We start from the raw sequence: 20,783 nt of genomic DNA on the forward strand, positions 1-20,783 counted from the left end.
AGAGAAGGCTCCTCAGTATGAGTCCTTAGCTACAAACGGGACCTGGTTTGCCTCGGCTGCGGCAGGAAAGGGAAAAAAATCCAAGCTCGGGTCCGTGGTCAGCGGTAAGGACCGCAGGGTGCAGGGCCGGAGTGTGGCCGCTGGGCGGCGCTGTTGGCGGGGAAGTGAACCGGGCTGGCGGGGGCACGCACGGACACACGCGCACAGACACACGCGCACAGACACACGCGCGCACAGACACGCACGCCCAGACGCGCGCGCACAGACACGCGCAGGCAGCCGTCCCTGCAGGCCTCCTGCCTTCGGCGGCAGCTGCTCCGCTCCCGGGCGGGGAACGTGGGGCCGAGCCTGTGCGGCTGCCACAGCAGCCCTGTGCTATGCCATGGTACCACGCGGGACGTGGGGCCGAGCCTATGCGGCTGCCACAGCAGCCCTGTGCTATGCCATGGTACCACGCGGGACGTGGGGCCGAGCCTGTGCGGCTGCCACAACAGCCGTGTGCTATGCCATGATACCACGCGGGAACGTGGGGCCGAGCCTGTGCGGCTGCCACAGCAGGGGTATGTTATACCATGACTACCACGCGGGGCACACGGAGAGCCCTGCTGGCTGCTGCCGCAGGCGGCGAAAGGCCGCGGGGTGCTGATGTGCGCCCTGAGCGCCTCAGCACCTGAGGCAGCCCAACGCTCTAGGGCAAGAGGGGACAAAGTGAGGCTGGCTGCCTGCCGCCGGGGTGCGGGGTGCTCCTGCCTCCCTCTGAGCGCCTCAGCACCTGAGGCAGCCCAACGCTCTAGGGCAGGAGGGGACAAAGTGAGGCTGGCTGCCTGCCGCCGGGGTGCGGGGTGCTCCTGCCTCCCTCTGAGCGCCTCAGCACCTGAGGCAGCCCAACGCTCTAGGGCAGGAGGGGACAAAGTGAGGCTGGCTGCCTGCCGCCGGGGTGCGGGGCGCCGCCAGCCTCCCAGCAGCAGCGGCCGGGCCAGGAGCAGGCGCTGAGCACTGCCTTGTCCCTGGGGCATTTTGCAGGGTGACATTCGTTCTCTGCTCGCCAAGTGCCAGCTGTGTGTACCTGAGATTGTCCGCTTGCCTTTTCTGAGGGGCCAAGCTCTGCCTCAGCACCAGTGCCTGTTCTACCGCTGCTGTAAGGATGTGGCCTGTTGCAGGTCTAATGCAGATGGTGCTTGGGCAGCATGCTAATCCCTGGCACTGAAGGGTACATTAACGGCAGTGAAGCCTTTGCAGCCTTCTCCTGTGCCTTCATTGCGCAACTCTCTTTACTTTGATGAGATCACCTCACTGCTTTGCCAGTGGATTTGTTTCCTCCAGGGCAGCGAAGTCTGTAACTGGGAGAAAAAAGCTAAGAGGTTTAAGAGGCCTGGGGAAACCGTAAAGCATTCAAACAATAACTTTAGCAAGAGCCAGGCTTTAGGGACAAAAGCCTCCTCCCCTCCCCAGAGTCCCTGCAGAAATACCTGAAGGATGTGTGTGAGGTAGTGTAAATGCCTGCAGTGCAGGCACCTGCAGTGAGTCCTTCACTCCCATTGTGGGGCAAGACAGATTTAGCTCAAGCAAACACAGCCCAGTAGAAGCAGAGGCGCTCAGCTGCATGGCTGGGAGTGGTGTTTATTAGCAGGAGGGCCAGGTCTTTGTTGGAATGAACATAGGTCTCTCCTCCCGTTGCAGTGCCTGCCACCCCCTGGGACAGACTGCTTTCTTGCCTGCCAGCAGGCCTGTCCCCAGTGTCACTTTCCTTTAAGCCTCTGACAGGAGGCATGACCCACTGCTGTCAGCCCACAGCGTGAACCTGCCGTAGCCCATGAGCTAATTGTGGCTCTGCTCTTGACGCTCCTTGGGGCACAAGGCATGCCTGTCTATAAATATCACTTCTCCCCAAACCCAGCTTTAAACCGGGGAGGAGGTTCCTTTCTCCACTTCCCCCACAGGAGTTCGTGAGCTCTGCTCCCCGCAGGCTGCTGCTTGCCCTAGGCACACAGAGCCCGCTGTGCATCTGACCATCTGCCTGAGCAGATGAAGGGCTGGTTTGCTCCCTGCAGGGCAGGGCTGTGTCTGGGTGTGCCGCCTGCTGAGAAGCGAAGCCTAAGGGCGTGCTCGCACACCGCTCTGAGCAGATGCACCTGGCTCTGCTGTGACACGGGTGTTTTTAAATCACCTGCACACCCTTGACAGGCCAGCTGAAAGACATTGCCAAAGCTGTGTGGTAGCAGAGGTAACGGAACAGAACTTTGCAAATAAAAGGTCTCTATTCATAAGAGTTGAGCAAGGCACTTCACGGTGCCACAGACACAGCCCTGTTTGCTCTGTGCCCACGGAAGAAATAATTGCATTCATTAGCAGACCAGTAGCTCTCCCCAGGAGACCCGCACTGGGCAGCTGGGCGAGTTTTCCCTTGTTAGCTACAACAAGCTGGGCTGTGGTGCCATGGCTGGGGTGGTGCCTGGCAAGCAGCCAAAAGACTTTGTTCATACCTGTCACCTTGGTGCTTGTTGTGCCCAAATACTTGCAAAACTCTCAACATGCAGGAGGTACCTGTTGGGACAGTGTGACAGTTAAAACACATGCTGTGAGTTTAGTTGTAGGACAGTGAGGCTTTATTCCCAGACCTGCACTTGGGGGGACAGCACTGGAAGAAGCACACACACCACCCTACAGCCTTCTGTGGGCACACCAAGGGAGGGAGGAGGTTGAGGTGTCATGTGCTGCACCACAGCAGGTATCTGCAGTCTCATGGATGGTCAGAGCAGTGTGATGCTTTCCTGGGGACAAGGCTTAGCAGCAAAGTCCTCCCTCCCCCCAGCTGTGGCCAGCGCTGCACAGTGTTGAGTAACAGCCGTGGGGTTCTTGTAGCAGTGCCCAATTATAGTGTTCAGCTGCTCCTGCAAGGCAGGCTGCTACCTGATCTGCCGGGGCAGCTCCTGTCCCCATACCCAGTACAGCAGTCAACACTAGGCCAGATAGGCGTGGGCGTTTGGGGTGGCAGGAGCCACCTCCCTCCTGTGGTATGGCTGGGCATGGCCATGGCGAAGCTGGCGCTGCAGCCGAGTCACAGCCTTTCCCTGGCTGCCGTGTGCGGTGACCTAGCCTGAGGAGGAGGCTGCTTTTGCTGCGGTTTTGCAAAGCCACTCTAAGTGGTGCCACAGGAAGGGGGTTGAGTGATTGTTATTCCTATTTTCTCATTCCTGGATAGAGGGCCGAGCCCGACACAGCGCCGGGGGGCAGGAACATGAGTCAGGAGGGTTGGGCTCGCTGCCTGCCTCTCCCTGGGGCTCTCTGGGAAGCCCAGTCACAGCCCTGTGCGATGCTTGGCTTCCCACACAGCTGAACCACACAGCCAAAACTGCAAGCCTTCTCCTGAGTTTTCTCTTAGCCTTGTCCCACGTTGCCACTCCAGCACCAACCATGCTCAGAGGTGGCTTGGACTGCTGCTACCTTGTGGCCTCACACAGCACGAACAGAGGGACCAGAGCCTTTGCTGGAGGCAAGGCTCCCCTTCAGCATGGGTTGGGGTGCCAGGACATTAGTGCAGGGAGCTCAGGCCACAGCAGCTCTTGCCAGCAGGACTGCCTCTCTCTTTGGGGTAGGATTTTCAGTAGAGTCTCTGGAGCACCTCAGACACAGACCTAACACCTTGTGCTGCATCAGTGAAGATCCTTAAAAGCCTGCATCCTTCACTGGGCATCAGTGAGTGCTGGGTGTCTCCTGATCACACCCCCCAGGAGCACTGCAGTTGGCAGAATTTCCACCACCTATCGCCTCTGAGAGGAAAACAAGTGGCCACTTTGGGTCCATCAGTGCAGGAGCTATGAAATGGGCTTTGATTTCCTGGTAGTGAATGCCACAAAGCCGAGTGGTCTCTGTAGAATCCCTCAGCTGCTTGGTGCTGTTCAGCTGCCAGGCAATGTGTCAAAGTCCAGTGGGTGATACGGCAAATGCAGCATGAGCTCCACACAGGTAAAGTGATGGTGCCTAAATGCAAGTCCAAAACCAGTGGATGGCCATGGAAGCACAGATTTTTATGGAAGAGTCTTGTCAGGGAGAGGGAGCACTAGGTACAGTTCCATTTACTGCCATGTCCCCTCTGGCTCAGCCTTCGCCACCAGCACTAAGATGTTCTGCAGGAAGGTGCTTCTGGCCGAAGGGCTGAAGTGCCTGTACTGCAGAGGAGAAGAATGAAGCTCTTGTTGGCCCAGAGAAGAGGCTTCTCTACTGACCAAATGTCACAGCACCCTCTGGAAGGAAGCCTGGGCTCTCTAAGCCCTGCTCCAATTTCATAGACCAGGGCAGAGCATGCAGGAGAGGGTAAATGGGATCCAGATCTCCTCTCCCTCATGTGAGTGCTTTTATCATTAGATTACAAGGTCCAAGTCATTCTTTGCTTCTCATCTGATCTTGTCCCAGGAGCACACAGATTAGAGAGGCTCAAGTGGGTTTAATGCCTACATTTCTTGAAGGCCAGAGTCCTGCATCCTCCTGCCGGGCTCACACCTGCTGGCCGTTATCTGCCACCATTTCAGACCGGGGCGGGGGCTGTTGCTGCCTCGCATCAGATTGTTCTTGTCAGTAGCACAGGCTGCCAACAGCCCAGGGCAGAAGCTTGTGGTTCAAAGGTTCCTGGCACTCCGCTGCATCGAACAAGGTTTTATGGTCACATGGCCACCCTGAATGCTGGGTGGGGACTGGCAGGGACAGCCTGCAGCCCAAGCTGCATCCTCCAGCTTCTTTCTCTCTCTTTGGATTGCACTATTCTTCCCTGTCCTTATTCTGAAGAACTGTGTCCTGTACTCATGCAGCTCCCCAGATACTAATTCCATAGGAACTGCTGGCTGCTGGTGGGAGCCGTTGCTCAGGCAGGAGTGCCACCTTGACAGAATGCACCAAAGGAGAGGAACAGGTCTATCATTATTTCAAAGATGCATTAGCAAAGACCAAATTCTCATTTTGCTAGGGATGTTGTGTCCCCTCTCACAAAATGTTATGGTGGTGCTTAATGTAATCAGCACCATTTCTTTTTCTTCTTTCAGCTAAGCAAGTCCAGTCTCAGGAAGACTCAATTACTTCGAGGTGGCAACATCTACTTCAGGACTGAATTCTTGGTCCTGATGAGCTGCAAGGAACACATCATGTTACTGTAAGTCTACTCCCTTTTTCCTCTCCTCTCTGACACTGCACAAGCATGCAGACAGACCCTGCTTACTGATGTGATGAGTGCTGTGAGGGGGCAGCCTTTGCAGGGATGGGCCCTGTTTCCTCTTAGCCTGCCACATCGCTGCCTGCACAAGCACTGCGCCGTGGCTGGAACCTTGGCCCTCAGGTTGGTTTTGATGTCTTGAAGTGCTATCCTGTGTCTGGATTATGCAGAGGAGAAGAGCTCAGGGTGCTGACCACCCTCAGAGATGCAGTGGGCACCTCTGCCTGGCTCACACTCACGGTGTGAGGGGCAGGCAGTCCCCAGCAGTACACCATGAGCCACTTTTCCCGTGTGCAGGTGGGAAGCCCAACCTTCTCCGGGGACTCGAGAGGCTGAGGCAATGGACATGTGTCTCTCTGTTAAGCGAGCCCCTTGGAGACCAGCCCCACCCCAAGAGCTTGTAGCATAGCCAAGTGCCCTTTGGTTTTGGGCTCCAAATCTCAGGGGAGCAGACTTAAATGATTAGCTCTGAGGAGTGCGTTCTGAAGGTGGTCCTTTATTGACCCACAAGCTACTACAGTTAGTGTGAGCACTGCCCCTGGGGCTGGGGGGCGACAGCTGCAGTGGGGCTATGCAGGGCTGCAGCCTGGGTCACCAGATGCACTCACTGCCAGCCTGAGCTGTAGATGTGATGCTTGCAGAGTGTGTTAGCTCTGAAAGCAGTGCCCATCTCTCTCCACCTGCTGAAAGTGGTTGACAAAGGACAGGAAGAATTTAGCACCATGCAGGGTCTAGCTCTTCTGAAGGGCAAGAGGCAGAAATCAGAGACAGAAATAAAGTGTTCAGTAATCATGCCTTTAATAGCTTGCAACTATATATTTTTCTTAATCCCAGGCAACTGAGAAGTACATTTGTTGTGTATATCTGACCTCTGAAAAGAGACCCAAAGCATGAGTCCACAGTCTGTTCTGTTTCACCCCTTTTCTACAGCACATAAAGCAGCGGTCACCCCAGGATATAATGTTTTAATGAAGGAAAAAAATCTCATTTTGTGTTTACAACTCAGTGTCACCTTTTTATCTGGGGCATTTGCTACACTTTTAGCTAGACAACTCTCTTCTAACAAATTAGAAAACTCAGAAAAATTCAAGACATTTCCACTCCCTGCTCTCAAACTCCACTTCCTATTAAAGCATCAGTCTAACATACTAATTTCCTGATAGAAAATGAAAAGACCCCAAAAACTCTTCAAACACACCTGGGAAACACTGTTTGGACCACAGCTTATTAAATTTCAATCATTAACAGTGCAACAATTTCCCCTTCTACAACTTCTGCACAAAACCTGAACTCACACTGGGACAAACAAGGCGAAAACCCACCAGACTACATGTAGGCTCTGGTGCCTAAGGCTGCTAAATGACCTCCCATTTTGACTTAGGAATCCATCAAATGCTCTCAGCTTTAAGAGCACCTGCAGACTCAAGAACCCCAGGCCACTCAGAGGTTCAGGCTGAGGCCGTTTCAGCATCCCCTTGCTGAACTCAGCACAACCCCATCTTGCGGAGCTGGGATTTAAAACCAGATGGGAAGACACTGTGGATCCTTCTCCTTGCACTGGTGCTGAGGCTCAGTGCTTGGCACAATTCAGCCACAGGGCTCTGGCCACCACCCACTGCTGAAACTGGGGACAGGCTTCTTGCTGATTTTAGCAGGTGTAGGACAATTTCACTGGCAGTATGGCATGGACCTTGGCAGAGAGAAATTGCTCTTGCCTTCTTCCCACTGATGGGTACGTGGGCACCGTGTACCTGGGGCAGCTCCGCGTCACTCTGCTTGGCAGGGACAGCTTTGTGCTCTAGCACAGAGGTTGATCACATACAGGAAAATGTGAGGCAGGCAGAAACAGCTCATCTGTCTGATGTCTTCATCCATTCCCTAGCACTGAATAGAGAACCTCTGATCTAGAGGAAAGGAAAACTTGAAGGTGACAGAACACAAAAATGAAGCAAAAACGTGACCTTCACTGCTTTTTCATCTCCTGCTGCCTTAACTGAAGAACCCTGTCTGTAAGTGCAGCTAACTCCAGAGTCAAATGTACTCTTTCACAGTCTTGTGTGTGTGCAGCACTAGAACAAAGTCACAATTACAGGTGCAAAGGAACAGTGTTACAGTCCTCAGAAGACCTACTCTGTGCACTCACCAACGTCTTGAGTTTGCTGATAAAGTTAGGCAAAGAGGTTCATACTTCTTGAGCACAAATAAAAACCCATCAAACCAGCTCCTATTACAGATTCTAAACTGACATAAATAATTATAGTCTTGATTAAAACCAATATATTATTCTAGCTTTTTGTGGGGTTTGGGTTTTTAGTTTTCATGTAAGACCCCTACACTCTTGATAATCTAGGAACAAAGACAAGATAACGCCCAGGCACTTGCTGTGCCTTCTCAAGCACTATTATGGTGTTTAAGGGACACAAAGGAACTTAACAGATGAGATTAATGCCTACAGTGGAAAAGGAGAGGAGTCCTTCACGCCGTCGGCTTTTTCAAGTCTCGGATTTGCTTAATCAGGTAGTTCTTCTCATCGGTGAATTGTTCATCGTCCGTCCTCTCTTTCTGGAAATTGCTCAGAAACTCAATTAGCTTGGGTTGGTTTTTCAGCAGGATCTCCACAATTGGCTGTGTTTTGTTTGGACTGGCCACAAAAACCTAGCATGCAAACAAACCCAGAGAAAGAACACAACATCAGTCACACTATCACTACAAGTTATTTCCTAACAGGTCAGTTGAAAGCTGTCAGGCAGATACTCTGCCACTAGACACCTTGTCCCCAGGCAGAGAGAGAGAGAGAGGTTACAAACATGCTGTTGGAACAGCAAATGGAAGCAAATCTATGGCTGTGTGCGTTGGTTCCCTTTGTTGATAAAGGTGTGTGATTGCAAACCTAGCTGCTGAGAGGGAGCCACCAACTCTCAGCCTCTTCCACATTAAATACACAGAAATTAATTATCAGGAGAACAGAAAAGCTTTGTGTCAGTACTGATATAATTTCCATACTAAACCAGGCCTAAAATTAGACTTGCCAACTTTGTTTTGGTTTGGAAAAATATGTCAGAGGCTCCACTTCCCCCTGCCTAATCCATCCATGAGAGGATGGAAATTTCCAGCAGCAGGAGTGCCGTGGTAAACCCAGCACCACTGCTGCCCTCACTGAGCTGTGAGGGTGACGGGGCCGGGGGTGACAGCAGACACAGATACTCACCTGGCACAGGCAGCCAAGCACTGTGGTCTTCTCCAACAGTAGTTTTAAAGACTAAACCACGCTCTGGTATTTCCTCCTGTAATGCCGTAAGCCGCAGAGTTTGCCAGCTCTGAACGCGACCCCCCCAGGCCACCCCAGGTCTCTTTAACACGTTCTCTGCCTTAAGCACCGTCTGACCACAGGAAACTCAAGGCTGGCTGTAGAGGCCAGAGGTGACCAGCTCTTCCCAGGGACCTCAGGATGCAGCGGAGATGCAGGCTCTGCAGATGTCGGTCACGGGGGCTGGCAGTGGAACACACACGAGCAGCACACCCCTGGCCACCCTGGGAGGAGCTCTCGCTTCTGGCCCGCTCTGAGGTTGCCATGGCTGGTCAACAAAACACCGCCCGAGTGCTTGTGCAACAACGTAAATAGCTGCGCTTGTTCCCCACCCGATGAGAAGAAACTGAGGATGGAGAGGACTGGAGAGTGCCCAGTTGCCCTCCAAGCCTGTTCGAATCAGACTGAAAGCAAACATCTGCTGGCAGTACAGAACGCTAGCTTGTCCAGCCCAGTGCAGGTGGCACCACCGCTTGCCTGGCCTCACAGCTGCCAGCTTCACACCTGGGCATCTTCTGCAGGTTCATTTATCTCCAGAGATTCCACCCACACAAGGTCCAGCTGTGCAAGGAGCTGCCATGTTACGTGACGAGGAACACCTGCACCAACAGGGAAGGCTGCATTGCACCTGATAAAGCCTAGGATGTGATCTGCCTGCAGAGCAGACCCATTGTGAAGCTTCAGACTCCCCATTTAGGAGACAGTGTACAGCTGGTGTGGAAATTGCCACTCTCGGGGAGCATACAGAAAGAACAGGGTTGAGCAGGCATCAAAAATGCCACACTAAGTTCTGCCCAGCCAAGGAGGAAAGGCAATACCATCATCATTATTGCCTACAGGTGAGGCAAAGCAGCCTGTGTTAAACCCCAGTGTCCTGATGCAGTAAGAGCCCTATAATCCCTGCCTATGCTTTTATTTCCTTTTCCTCAGGTTGCTCCTGGGAGTCCCTGCTTTAAAGTACTTTTCTCTCTGCTGTGGCCTCTGCCTTGCTGGGAGAATGCTTCCAAGCCCCAAGTCTCTTACAGTTTTCCCTGATCTAGTGGCTAGGCTGTGGTCCCTGTGACACTATAGTCACAGCATCTTTGCACAAACCTCCACATCACCTTTCTCTGATAATTTCTTTTTAAGCCTACTTGCCAGCTAGAACTTCTCAAGAGGAGCACCAACAGCTCCAGCTTCTGAGGATCCCTCCAGAGCACTCATTCTAAACCAAAATCTTTTTGCATGATTTTGCAAGCACTCAAAGTGCAACCTCTGACCAGGGACACATCCATCGGTGGGTCAGAGAGAGTTCACAGCTCTCACTGCACTTAGTGGGCTGTTGTTCTGTCACTACCTGCAGCATCTGAAAGCAACATCCCGTTCTTTGCAATCACGTTGATAGGCTGCTCTTGATGCACTGGCTCCCCTCAGACTGGAAAACAAAGGGTTTGGGGATGTAAATCACTACCGAATGCACTTCACAGCTGTCCAGTCTGTGCCTTATATAAGGAACACAAATCTTGAGGGTATGTTTAGCCCTGTCTGAGGCTCCAGCAATTCATGCTCTCTACTCCAGCAGCCCCACTGTTGCAGCTTCCTACAGCAGACCACCACACTGATGGAGGCTGGATATCTGCAGGATTTGGACTGTGGTAAGTCCCCAGTCATCTGGGCAAGCTTCCTTTGAGAAAACCAATATGCAAGCCTACAGGCAGGGATGAGGAAAGTAATCATGACAGCTCTTCAGTGGAAGTTTTTCACCTTAGAGTGCAGTTCACTCTTTGCAAACAAGAGAAGAAACTCATCATGAACACTGGCAGGACCTGCATTTTCAGAAACCATCTGACTATGGTGCAAGTGGGATCCAGTAAAGAAGGCCTGACTCTGAAGTGATGAAGGTCACCTTATAGTGACAAGTAAAGGCTGGCTCTCAAAATGGGGACATTTCAACCATTCCTCTTTTAAAGGCTACGTGGATCTGCAAACAGAACTGGATGGCTTTAGTGGCAAACAGTAAATACCAGCATTTCATACTGGCCCTGCTGTGTCCATAGCAAAGAAGTGAAAGGCTATGGTTAATAAAAGGCATTGCATCCTGTTTAACTTCCTGCTCGATTATTTATAGATTATAATCTTTCCCTCGCAGAGATGTTGGACTGAACATTCAAACAAAGATCATCTTGACTGCCAGTCCTGCTTAGAGTCAACAGGGGTTCGTAAGGAGGGAATGTAAAGGGACCAGAGAAATCCTGCAGTGTCATTCAATACTTTGGTTAAGCACACAAAACCAATTCTGCCAGTATCAACTAATGGGCTTCAGGAAACCCAGGATGAGGATCACTGTAGTAGTTTACTCTGGAAAGAGCTCCCCTCATTTAGAGCTCTGATAGTTTCACAAAGGAGGAGATAAATCACTGAGAACAGAAATCATTTTAACACCATCTGGAACATTTCTACTGAAACTAAGTTCAACTGCAGGTAACTTCATGAAGAGTGCTTCAGTGAAGTGATGCACTTTGTTTCACCTGTGGTTTCATTATGAAAGGCTGCATCTTCACTTAATTCAGCAGATGAGAGAGACTCAAAATAGAGGGTTCATATTAAAATTCCAATTCCAAAAATAGCCTTTGCAGCAGTTTCATTTTCTGAACATTTGTGAAATGCTTGGAATGAAAACCAACTCTGAAGCTTCAGAAGTTGTCCAAAGTGGAACTGTGGCTCTCTTCTCTATTTGTCCCTTCAAACAAATACCAAAATCACTTGATTAGAGAATGTGACCTTGTTTTGCAATTAATACCTCAGCACCATCACCCTGGGACTCTGGCGGAGCAGAAGTGATTGCAGTGGTTGGATACCCTGGATTTGGTATTTTAAGACTTAGTCTGGAGTCATGCACAATCTTACTGTGACAGGAAACTGCACATGGAAGTGCCTTATGGTTTGCCTTACTTACAGTGCAGTGCTTCATGCAACACTTCCTGCCATTTAAATTCTCCAGCTAAGAAACAGAGAGGACAAAGCCCCAAAGATGTGGTTTCAGCTTTGCACCAAAAGGAAACTGTCAGCACAGTCAATTTACATGAGACCATTTTCAGAGCAAGCTGCTGGAGGTAGCTCTGTAATGTGCATGAAGGAGAATGGAAAAATGAAACTAAGGTCACAAAACACAGTGTACCCATTCTATTTTTAGATTTAAACACTAAAATTTATCTTGCTAAATGTCTGTCTACTTCAGAACAAGAAAGTTGCATAACCCCAATTCACTGCTACAGGGTGTTTTCCTCAAAATAATCTGCTTACATGAAAGCCAAGAGAGGTTGTTATTGGCCTTTTGTGGATGTGTGAGGTCAAAGGAGTATCTGCATCACATCAGAGTACATCTGAGAGTTTTGGTCTCCCCTACAGGCAATCTCAAAGCAAGTCACACTATTAAACCATCACAGGAGCTGAAAAGTCCTTCTCAGGATTTGGTCCTCAAAGTATGCATGTTCAAGACTAAGACCTCTCCACTGAAATCAGTGCAGAGAAGAACTGGTGATTCTCAAAGCCTACCACCCTGTGTGCCCACAGTGACTTCTTTCTGGAAAGGGAGGAAGGTGAGGTGTGTTGGCTTTTCCTCATGATTAACTACTGCCTAATCTTCAGGCAAACAGTGCCTAGCACAGCCAGTTTTACCAAGCAGCCACAGGCCTTTAGGATGGTGCTGCAAAGCTTAACTTTCCTTTTGCTCAGGTAAGAGGAGGAGCTGGAACTAGGAGGAAGATCAAACATCTCCTTGGAGATGGAAGGACACTGCAAGTAAGCACTTGGTTTGTCTTCAGTATCCCACCCAAAACATCCTGGATAAGTGAACTCTTCTCAGAGTTTGTAGAGGGACTGGCATTTTCAGCCACAAAATGTCTCTGCAAAGTATTTTCACAGCAGAGGTGTTCATCATTTCCATCTCTATCTTACAGTTTTGAAGCTTCAGTAATGAGAAATTGCCTTAAGGAGGTAGGAGTCATAGGGCTGGTTTTGGGTCAGCTGGGGCATGGAAGTGTTGCAATCTAGATGCTTACAAAACAAGCACTTTTTCATTGCAACTGTGTCTAACTAGTGAAACATCTAAATCAGGTAATTTAAACCCAAATCTTTTGGCAGCTCAGACAGAGCAACAATTATCCACTTCTCTGCAAACCTTTCATTTCAAGTCACTGTAGTTAGCCTACTGTAATTTCAACCAAGACTATAGGGGTATTTTGTAAGCACAATCTTAAAATGCAGGCACAATTCAGAATTTCTGAGATTAAAAGCTGAGGACAAGATTCCTCTCCCAGTTACATTGGCATGGAATTGTTACAGCTGGACAAAAGAACCAGGCTGAAGGACACCAACCCAGAAACAGAAGGAAGGAACATAGAAGAATGGGCCACAAACAACCTCATTCTCTTCAATATTTAAGGATTTGAAGGGAAATCACCTTCTGTGACCCACTCTACAAAGATAATTCAAAATACAATTGTCTGTAACACACCCCATAGCTGCCCTACCCACTGGGGAGAAGCTGAATGTTTCTACATCCAGCTAATCCAGATCCTCACTGAGGGCCCAAAAGAGCAGCTCTGCTGCACCTGTAGTTACTCTAAATGTGCTGCTGGTGGTTATAGCAAAAGCAGATTCCAGCTGATCAGTTTCTGCTCTAAACCTGCAATTTCCTGACAAGGAGTGTTAGGTTTGAGAGAGAGCATGAGGAATGCTAAGGGGTGGCTTAAACACTGCTGCCTGGAAAAAACCCAACATCCCATGGAGGTTAGCACTGAAGGAGAGGGTTTGGCCCTTTGAAGGCAAGAGAGACAACATTACCACCACACAATGCTTGCTTTGCTGGAAGCCTCAAGGTCTCAGCATTATGCCCACAGGGCAGCAACTGCAAGCTGTCAAGCAAGGCTTAGCCCACAGTATCTTCACTCTCTCTGGCAATGGGACACAAAATATTGGAAAAGGAACGGAAGGGAGGCATGAGAAAAGCAGAAGAGGAGCCATAGCAAAGTGTGACATGATTGCACACTGGAATCCTCTCAAGTTATTCCAAATCCTTTCAAATGCCTCTTAAACTAAAAGAAATCAGCTGCTCCCCAGGGCTGGGCTGTGTCTATCATTACTTTAGCAATAGCAGCTTGTGTTTCACACAGACAAATCTGGTATTTAGTCACAAAGTGGTTAAGAAAGCCCAGTCCTCTGATCTCTTCCATCCATAGGCATCTCAAAGGCTGCCAGCGTTTGCAGCCTGACTGCTCTCTTATCTTGGAGCCACATGCCTCCTGATAAGGAGGAGGAATAGAAGTTGCTCACCTTGCTTCAGCTGGCTGAGGAGGAATTCAAAAGGGAACAGCTTACCAAGCTGCTTACTTCAGGCAAAAACTTTTTATTTTTTACATACTCCTTGAAGATTTTTTTTTCTTTCTGGAGACTAAAAGCCCTTTGGAGGAGCTGCACACCCTCTAGGACTCCACATGGAAAATCTAAAAGCTTTTTCCTACCTCTGAACTTGTGGAAGTACAAAACTCAACAAGTCAGCCTGAATTTTGAGCCAGCAGTGTGCCCAGGTGGCCAAGAGAGCCAGTGGCATCCTGGCTTGTATCAGGAGTGGTGTGGTCAGCAGGAGCAGGGAGGTCATTCTGCCCCTGTACTCTGCACTGGTCAGACCACACCTCGAGTACTGCGTTCAGTTCTGGGCCCCCCAGTTTAGGAAGGACACTGAGATGCTTGAGCGTGTCCAGAGAAGGGCGACGAGGCTGGTGAGAGGCCTTGAGCACAAGCCCTACGAGGAGAGGCTTAGGGAGCTGGGGTTGTTTAGCCTGGAGAAGAGGAGGCTCAGGGGTGACCTTATTGCTGTCTACAACTACCTGAGGGGTGGTTGTGGCCAGGAGGAGGTTGCTCTCTTCTCTCAGGTGGCCAGCTCCAGAACAAGAGGACACAGCCTCAGGCTGCGCCAGGGGAAATTTCGGCTCGAGGTGAGGAGAAAGTTCTTCACTGAGAGAGTCATTGGACACTGGAATGGGCTGCCTGGGGAGGTGGTGGAGTCGTCGTCCCTGGGGCAGTTCAAGGCAAGGTTGGATGTGGCACTTGGTGCCATGGTCTAGCCTTGGGCACTGTGGTAAAGGGTTGGACTTGATGATCTGTGAGGTCTCTTCCAACCTTGGTGATACTGTGATACTGTGATACCTTTATCCAACAGATGTGATCTGGTATCTTTCTTAACTACCCTGGGGAAGGATATCCTTACAGGCTCAAGGCTTCTCTTCTGAAAATCATTAACAGCTGTATTTACATAGTTGGAAATGAAAGTGCTCATTCCAAATTCAAGGTAGCTCTGCATAGTGACAAGACAACTCACCCTCTGTCCCAGAGCAGAGAACTTTTCTGATAGGAATCACAGAATGGTTTGGGTTAGAAGGGACATCCAAAAGCCACCTAGTTCAGTGCTGCTGCAGTCAGCAGGGACATCTCCACTAGATCAGGTTACTCAGAGCCTTGTCCGGCCTCTGACCTTGACTATCTCCAGGGATGTGGCCTCAACCACCTCCCTGGGCAATCTGTTCCAGTGTTCCACCACCCTCATGCTAAAGAATGTGCTCCTGACATCCACTCTAAAGCTGCTCTAATTTCAAACCATTAAAATGGCTTGAGGGAAACTAAACTCTTCACTTACTAGTGTTAGTCATAATAACAGCAAGAGACAGTGGCTTGCTCTGGTGATTAAGACTGCATTAATGATCACTGCAAAAGGATGGATTAAAGTAATCTGAACCTCAGATTTACCAAACACTTCAAATACCTCTAAAGGCAAACTGTGCTCGCACTGATGCACAGTGCCAGGACCATCTACTTTTACTCACTGTAGAACTTTAAGTTTGGGTTGTTGTTTTTTAACCTTTTCCCAGAATCCTGTGGTAAAATGACCTAAAAGCTGGGAGAAGGCATCCTGGAGCTGCATACTTTGTACCACCTCATTGCTATTTGACTGAATGCCCTCGGCCCAAACAAAAGTGATGCTGCTTTAGACCTCACCTGAAGAAAGATAAACAGAAATGAGAAGCTTAGTGGCAGGAAGGTTTTCAGTTAAGACGTTCTCAAATGCTGGAATTGGCTGTAAACGTTAACTGTTGTCTTAATGTTCTGAGCTTCCTCTTGACCACCTTGAAAGACAGTTCTGTGAGGAGAAAAAACCCCTTTACCTCCTCCACTCATACTAACTCACCTTGAACACATGGAATGCTTCAAACTGAATGTTGGGGCTTTTATCTCGCAGCAAATTCATCATTAACTTCAGGTTTTCTGGTTTGCTGATGTATTTTGTCATGATAGCAAAGTTGTGTCGATCCAGAATCAATTCGCCCAGCAGCTATAGATACAAATACCACAAAATAAACCAAAACAAACCAACTTTTATTTATCTTATCCCATTGGTTTTGACTGCAAAGAAAGCAGAGATGTATTTTCATTATTGATTAAGAGGTATCAGTGTTACTACCCTTTAAAAAAAAAAAGATAACTAGACTTGCTACCATGCAGTGAGTTACTCAGTGCCCAGTAGTGCTCATCTTCTAACCACTACAGAGAGGGATCCCACATATGAGATGGGTTTAGTAGGAGCTGGTGTGAGCCAGCTGGGACAGAAGCAAGTGTAGCACAGCTGTCCTCCAAAGACACCTTCACTTTGTTCAGACATTACCTGAACACACCTATCTGGACCCATCTGCAGGTCACGTCAGACTTGGGGCTGTAGCAGCAAGCAGCACCAGGCAGAGACTATCATGCTGCTTATTTTCAGTTCATTTTAACCTGCATTCTGAAACCACAGCACAGATTTGAGAGCAGAGGAAAAAAAGCGCCCAGTGCTTGACCAGAGATCCAGGAAAGAAGACACAGCGAGCTCCTGCACACTGTAAGAGCATCCCAAGTGCCCGTTCATGCTGCTGGACAGCAGCAGGCTGCTCCGCTGCGAGGCGCACACCTCGACAGCCCACGTAACGCCGAGTTCAAGCTCAGGAGGGAAGTGCTGAGAGACTTTACCTTCAAAGATTGTCTCTTGGTTACGTAGTTTTCAGAATGAAGGAGTTTTTCATAGTCTTCAAAGATCTGGAGTAACAGGAAAGTATAAATGCATCTGATCCATAGCCATCCTCTGTCCTCCCACTCTTTCCCACTCCAAAGGAGTGGCAGAGCCCACAGCAGTGCCACCCTCTAACACTCGACTGCAGCGCCAGGCCCAGACTCTCGTGGTCTTTTTTGTTGGCAGGTTTTCATGCAGTGAATTAATGCCCAGGAACACTTCTCTTCCAAATACTGCAGAGGGGGATACCACATATGGACTGGATGTAACAGGAGCTGGTGTGAGCCAACTAGGACAGAAGTAAGCCACTGTCTGTACAGCCTTCTCTTAGAGGAAAGTTTATCTGCTGCCAAGATGCGTGGGTACAGCACACAATGTGCACTTATTCATGTTGTGGTCCTGACTGGCTATGTGATTAAGTGCAGCACCCCATATCGGTGACAGTACATCCCATACTGGCATGTGCCAAAAGCCAGCTCCTCTGTTGAGATGCCACCTCACCTGCCTGCAGCACCCTCACTTGTTACAGCTCTTTGTGCAAAGAGCGTCCCTGGGAGCACGCTGGCTTTTGCAGGGTTGGCCCAAGGGAATCCTGTGGTCAAGAGGACTGGGAGATAAGGCTACAACACGTTCAAGCCACCTACCAACCAACCAAAGAACCCTCACCCTGCTGCACAGGAATCATCTAAAAAGATACCACTCACTTCCACAATTTCTACTTACAAATGTTAAATAATTGTGGGACGGAGACTGATGAAGCACTGCAGTGCTTCAGCATGAAAAGATGAGCAGACACTAAAACTGCCCCAGTTAAGCTGCATGCATGACTCTGCAATAATCCTGATCTTTCTTTAACCTTTTTGGTAACTCAAGGATTAAATAAATAGTCTTCAGCCTTTTCACTTTGGCAACGAAATAAAGACTACCTCAGGTAACAGGACAACATAACCAACAGTCCAGTTCCATGATCTGTATCAATCCAATCTTAGGTGATTCCAGTGGAATTTCTCTGACCCACATTTGGTTCAAAACCAAGCCAAAAAAATCAGCATGAAAAAGAGCAGCAAACCAATGGCTTAATTGTCTTAGGATGGCAAGAGGAATGCTCACACCTCAGTCCCCCATTGAGGTAAAATGGAATTTCCAGTAATCCCAAAACTTCTTCCAGTAACTCACAGAATGTTAGGAGTTGGAAGGCACCTTGAAAGATCACCTAGCCCACTCCTGCTGCAGAGCAGGATCACCTATACCCGATCACACAGGGGCACATCCTGACAGGTCTTGAATATCTCCAGAGAGAGACTCCACAACCTCCCTGGGCAGCCTGTTCCAGTGTTCCATCATCTTCACAGTGAAAAAAATCTTCCTCATATTTCCAAGGAACTTCCTATGTCTCAAGGTCTACTCACTGCCCCTTGTCCTCACTGGACACCACCAAGAAGAGCTTGGCTCCATCTTCTTGGCACTTGCCCTTTATGTATTTATAAACTTTAATAAGGCTACTCTTCAGTCTCCTCTGTCCTGAAGTAACACTGATATGGCCCTGTCAGAGCTGGAATGTCAAAAACTGTTTCCAGAAGTGCAGTTTTTTCCCCATCACAAGATGTTAAGGGTTGGAAGGGACCTCTGGAGACCACCAAGTCCAACCCCTCTGCCAGAGCAGGACCACATAATCTAGCACAGATCACACAGGAATGCATCCAGATGGGTCTTGAAAGTCTCCAGAGAAGGAGACTCCACAACCTCTCTGGGGAGCCTGCTCTTGTGCTCTGTGACTCTTACAGTAAAGAAGTTCTTGCTCATGTTGAGGTGGAACTTCCTGTGCTGTAGTTTACATCCATTGCCCCATGTCCTATCACAGGTGCAAGTGAGAAGAGGCTGCCCCTTCCTCCTTGGCATCCAGCCCTCATATATTTATACACATTTATTATATCCCCTCTCAGCCTTCTCCTCTCAAGACTAAGCAGTCCCAGGTCTCTCAGCCTTTCCTCGTAAGGCAGTGCTCCAGTCCCTTAATCATCCTTGTAGCCCTCTGCTGGACTCTCAAGTAGATCCCTGCCATTCCTGAACTGGGGAGCACAAAACTGAACGCAGTATTCCAGGTAAGGTCTCACCAGGGCAGAGTGGAGGGGAAGGAGAACCTCCCTTGATCTGCTGGACACACTCTTCTTAATACACTCTAGGATCTCACTGGCCTTCTTGGCCACAAGGGCACATTGCTGTCCCATGGATAGCTTATTGTCCATCAGGACTCCCAGGTCCTTCTCCACGGGGCTGCTCTCCAGCAGATCACCTCCAAACCTGTACAGGTGCAGTGCATTATTCTTTCCCAGGTGCAGGACTCTGCACTTATTCTTGTTGAATCTCATTAGGTTCCTCTCTGCCCAGCTCTCCAGTCTGTCCAAGTCTTGCTGAATGGCTGCCTTCAGGTGTGTCAGCCAAGCCTCCCAGTTTAGTACTGCCATCAGACTTGCTGAGCAGGCACTGTCTGTCTGTGCCCTCATTAATGGCATGGATAAAGATGCTGAACAGAACTGGAGCCAGCACTAATCCATGGGAGACTCCACAAGTTACAGCTCTCCAGCTGGCCATGGCACCACTGATCTATTTACATACATATTTTACAAGTCCATTCACATCTGAGGAGACACAATGCATGCAGAGAGGAATAAAACTTGCTTTTGAGCTAAAAGTTCTCCTGAAACCTTGGAATGTGTTCCCAGGTGTGTGTAGGTATCTGTACTTCAAACATCACAAAGATTCTGCTTCAGTAAAAGCAATATTCAGCTTTGTAATCCCATTGCAACTGTTCTATGTGATGCACAAACCCCTCTACTACTGAAAATACACTTTATCTAGCTAAGCACAGATTAAATACATATATTTTTTTCTTCCAATCTTTGTGCTTACCACATCATAATTTTGTTCCAGAAATTCTGCTACCAATGATTTGTGTCGTGTTAACAGGTCCTGGAAAAGAACAGCAGAAGGTTACCTGGAGAACATGCTCATTTGATTGTCCCTTCATTCTCAAATGTGTTTTAGCATTTTTCACCAGATCACCTCCTAGAAAGAATTTATTACAAGGTTTTTACAGACAGAAAGCATTTAAAAGCAGTACAGCAGTGTGTGTTTAGCAGGATTTTAAGGAGAACAGGGTTAATACTCATTGAATCAACATAAAACTATGCTAACACTGTTTCTTTATATTCGTTTTCCCTTTCACCTTTGCTTATGGTCATTGGCCATAATTGACACTATTTACCATACACTGGAGCAGGGGAAAGGAAGAAAGTAAACTGACCCTCTATGGAGGGAACAGCTATGGTCCCAAAGTCAAAAAGTAATCTACATGCTACCCCATAGCTGGAAATTATGCTAAACCAAATCAACTGCTGTTGCTTATCGCTGAGAAGAGAACCAGAGAACCACAGAATCATTCAAGCTGGAAAAGGCCTTTCAGATCATTGAGTCTAACCACTAACCTAACACTAGGACGTCCACTGCTAAACCACATCCCTAAGCACCACACCTACAGCCCTTAAAGATCTCTGAGGATGGTGATTCAACCACTTCCCTGGGTAAGCCTGCTCCAGGACTTGACAACCCCTTACAGTAGAGGGTTATAAAAGCAATACAACACAGAAGACACAAATTCAACCACTGTATATATACACTTGTTCATCTAAACCCTTAGAGTCAGGCACCAACCTAAACTTGCCATCCAGGCTCCCTCCACAGCCACTCCTTCCCCAGAAAAGGGGTCTCGAGTAGGTCGGGATGAATCCTTTCTGCTTTTCTGCCTGCGGTGGGCTTACTGACACAAGCAGTTGCAGAGTTTTAGCCAGCTGGGTGAGTTGCCTCCCATGCCAAAAAGGCCAACTAATTAAAATTTAAATTGAGAGCAGCCTCTTCCACAGCTTGGGAATGACGGTGCTCAATGACAGAGATGCAAATACTCGGCTTCAGAAGACATCGGTTCCTTTTACTGGCTGAATAGCTATGAAGTGGCCAGTTTGAGGCATTTCAGTTTCATTTTTATCTTAAAGCCTCCTTTAAATGACTATCAGTTATGCCTATAAATGCCTGCTGAAGTCCATTCAAGTCTATATTTTTTCAGTGAATCTGTCTCTGCTGTCTTTCCTATCATCTTTCCCTTGGTTTCTTTACCCACAGTCAGAAACTGAAGCTGAGGA

The 20,783-nt window shown here is 48.8% G+C and overlaps 2 protein-coding genes across 8 annotated transcripts in view; one reads left to right on the top strand and one right to left on the bottom strand.

The window, feature by feature from the left end:
• Window positions 1–20,783, top strand: part of CDADC1 (cytidine and dCMP deaminase domain containing 1) — a 54,571-nt gene that overhangs the window by 17,664 nt on the left and 16,124 nt on the right. The window contains exon 11 of the transcript XR_010309019.1: window positions 5,037–5,143. The gene's annotated coding sequence lies outside the window, so the exon portion shown is untranslated. The remainder of the gene's footprint in view (window positions 1–5,036; window positions 5,144–20,783) is intronic.
• The window catches only part of CAB39L (calcium binding protein 39 like), a 56,957-nt gene continuing 42,158 nt past the window's right edge, over window positions 5,985–20,783 (bottom strand). For 6 of the 7 annotated variants that reach the window (XM_064175972.1, XM_064175961.1, XM_064175980.1 and 3 more), the window contains 4 exons: window positions 19,498–19,557; window positions 16,548–16,613; window positions 15,733–15,876; window positions 5,985–7,858 (listed from right to left, as the gene is read on the bottom strand). In XM_064175972.1, coding sequence (XP_064032042.1) covers window positions 7,679–7,858; window positions 15,733–15,876; window positions 16,548–16,613; window positions 19,498–19,557 — 450 coding nt within the window. In that variant the 3' untranslated portion in view covers window positions 5,985–7,678. Of the gene's footprint in view, window positions 7,859–10,142; window positions 11,230–15,732; window positions 15,877–16,547; window positions 16,614–19,497; window positions 19,558–20,783 lie in introns of those variants that run through there. The other variant, XM_064175996.1, reaches the window with a different exon arrangement.

The sequence above is a fragment of the Pogoniulus pusillus genome, chromosome 3 (genome assembly GCF_015220805.1).
Source record: "Pogoniulus pusillus isolate bPogPus1 chromosome 3, bPogPus1.pri, whole genome shotgun sequence".
NCBI classification, from domain to species: Eukaryota; Metazoa; Chordata; class Aves; order Piciformes; family Lybiidae; genus Pogoniulus; species Pogoniulus pusillus.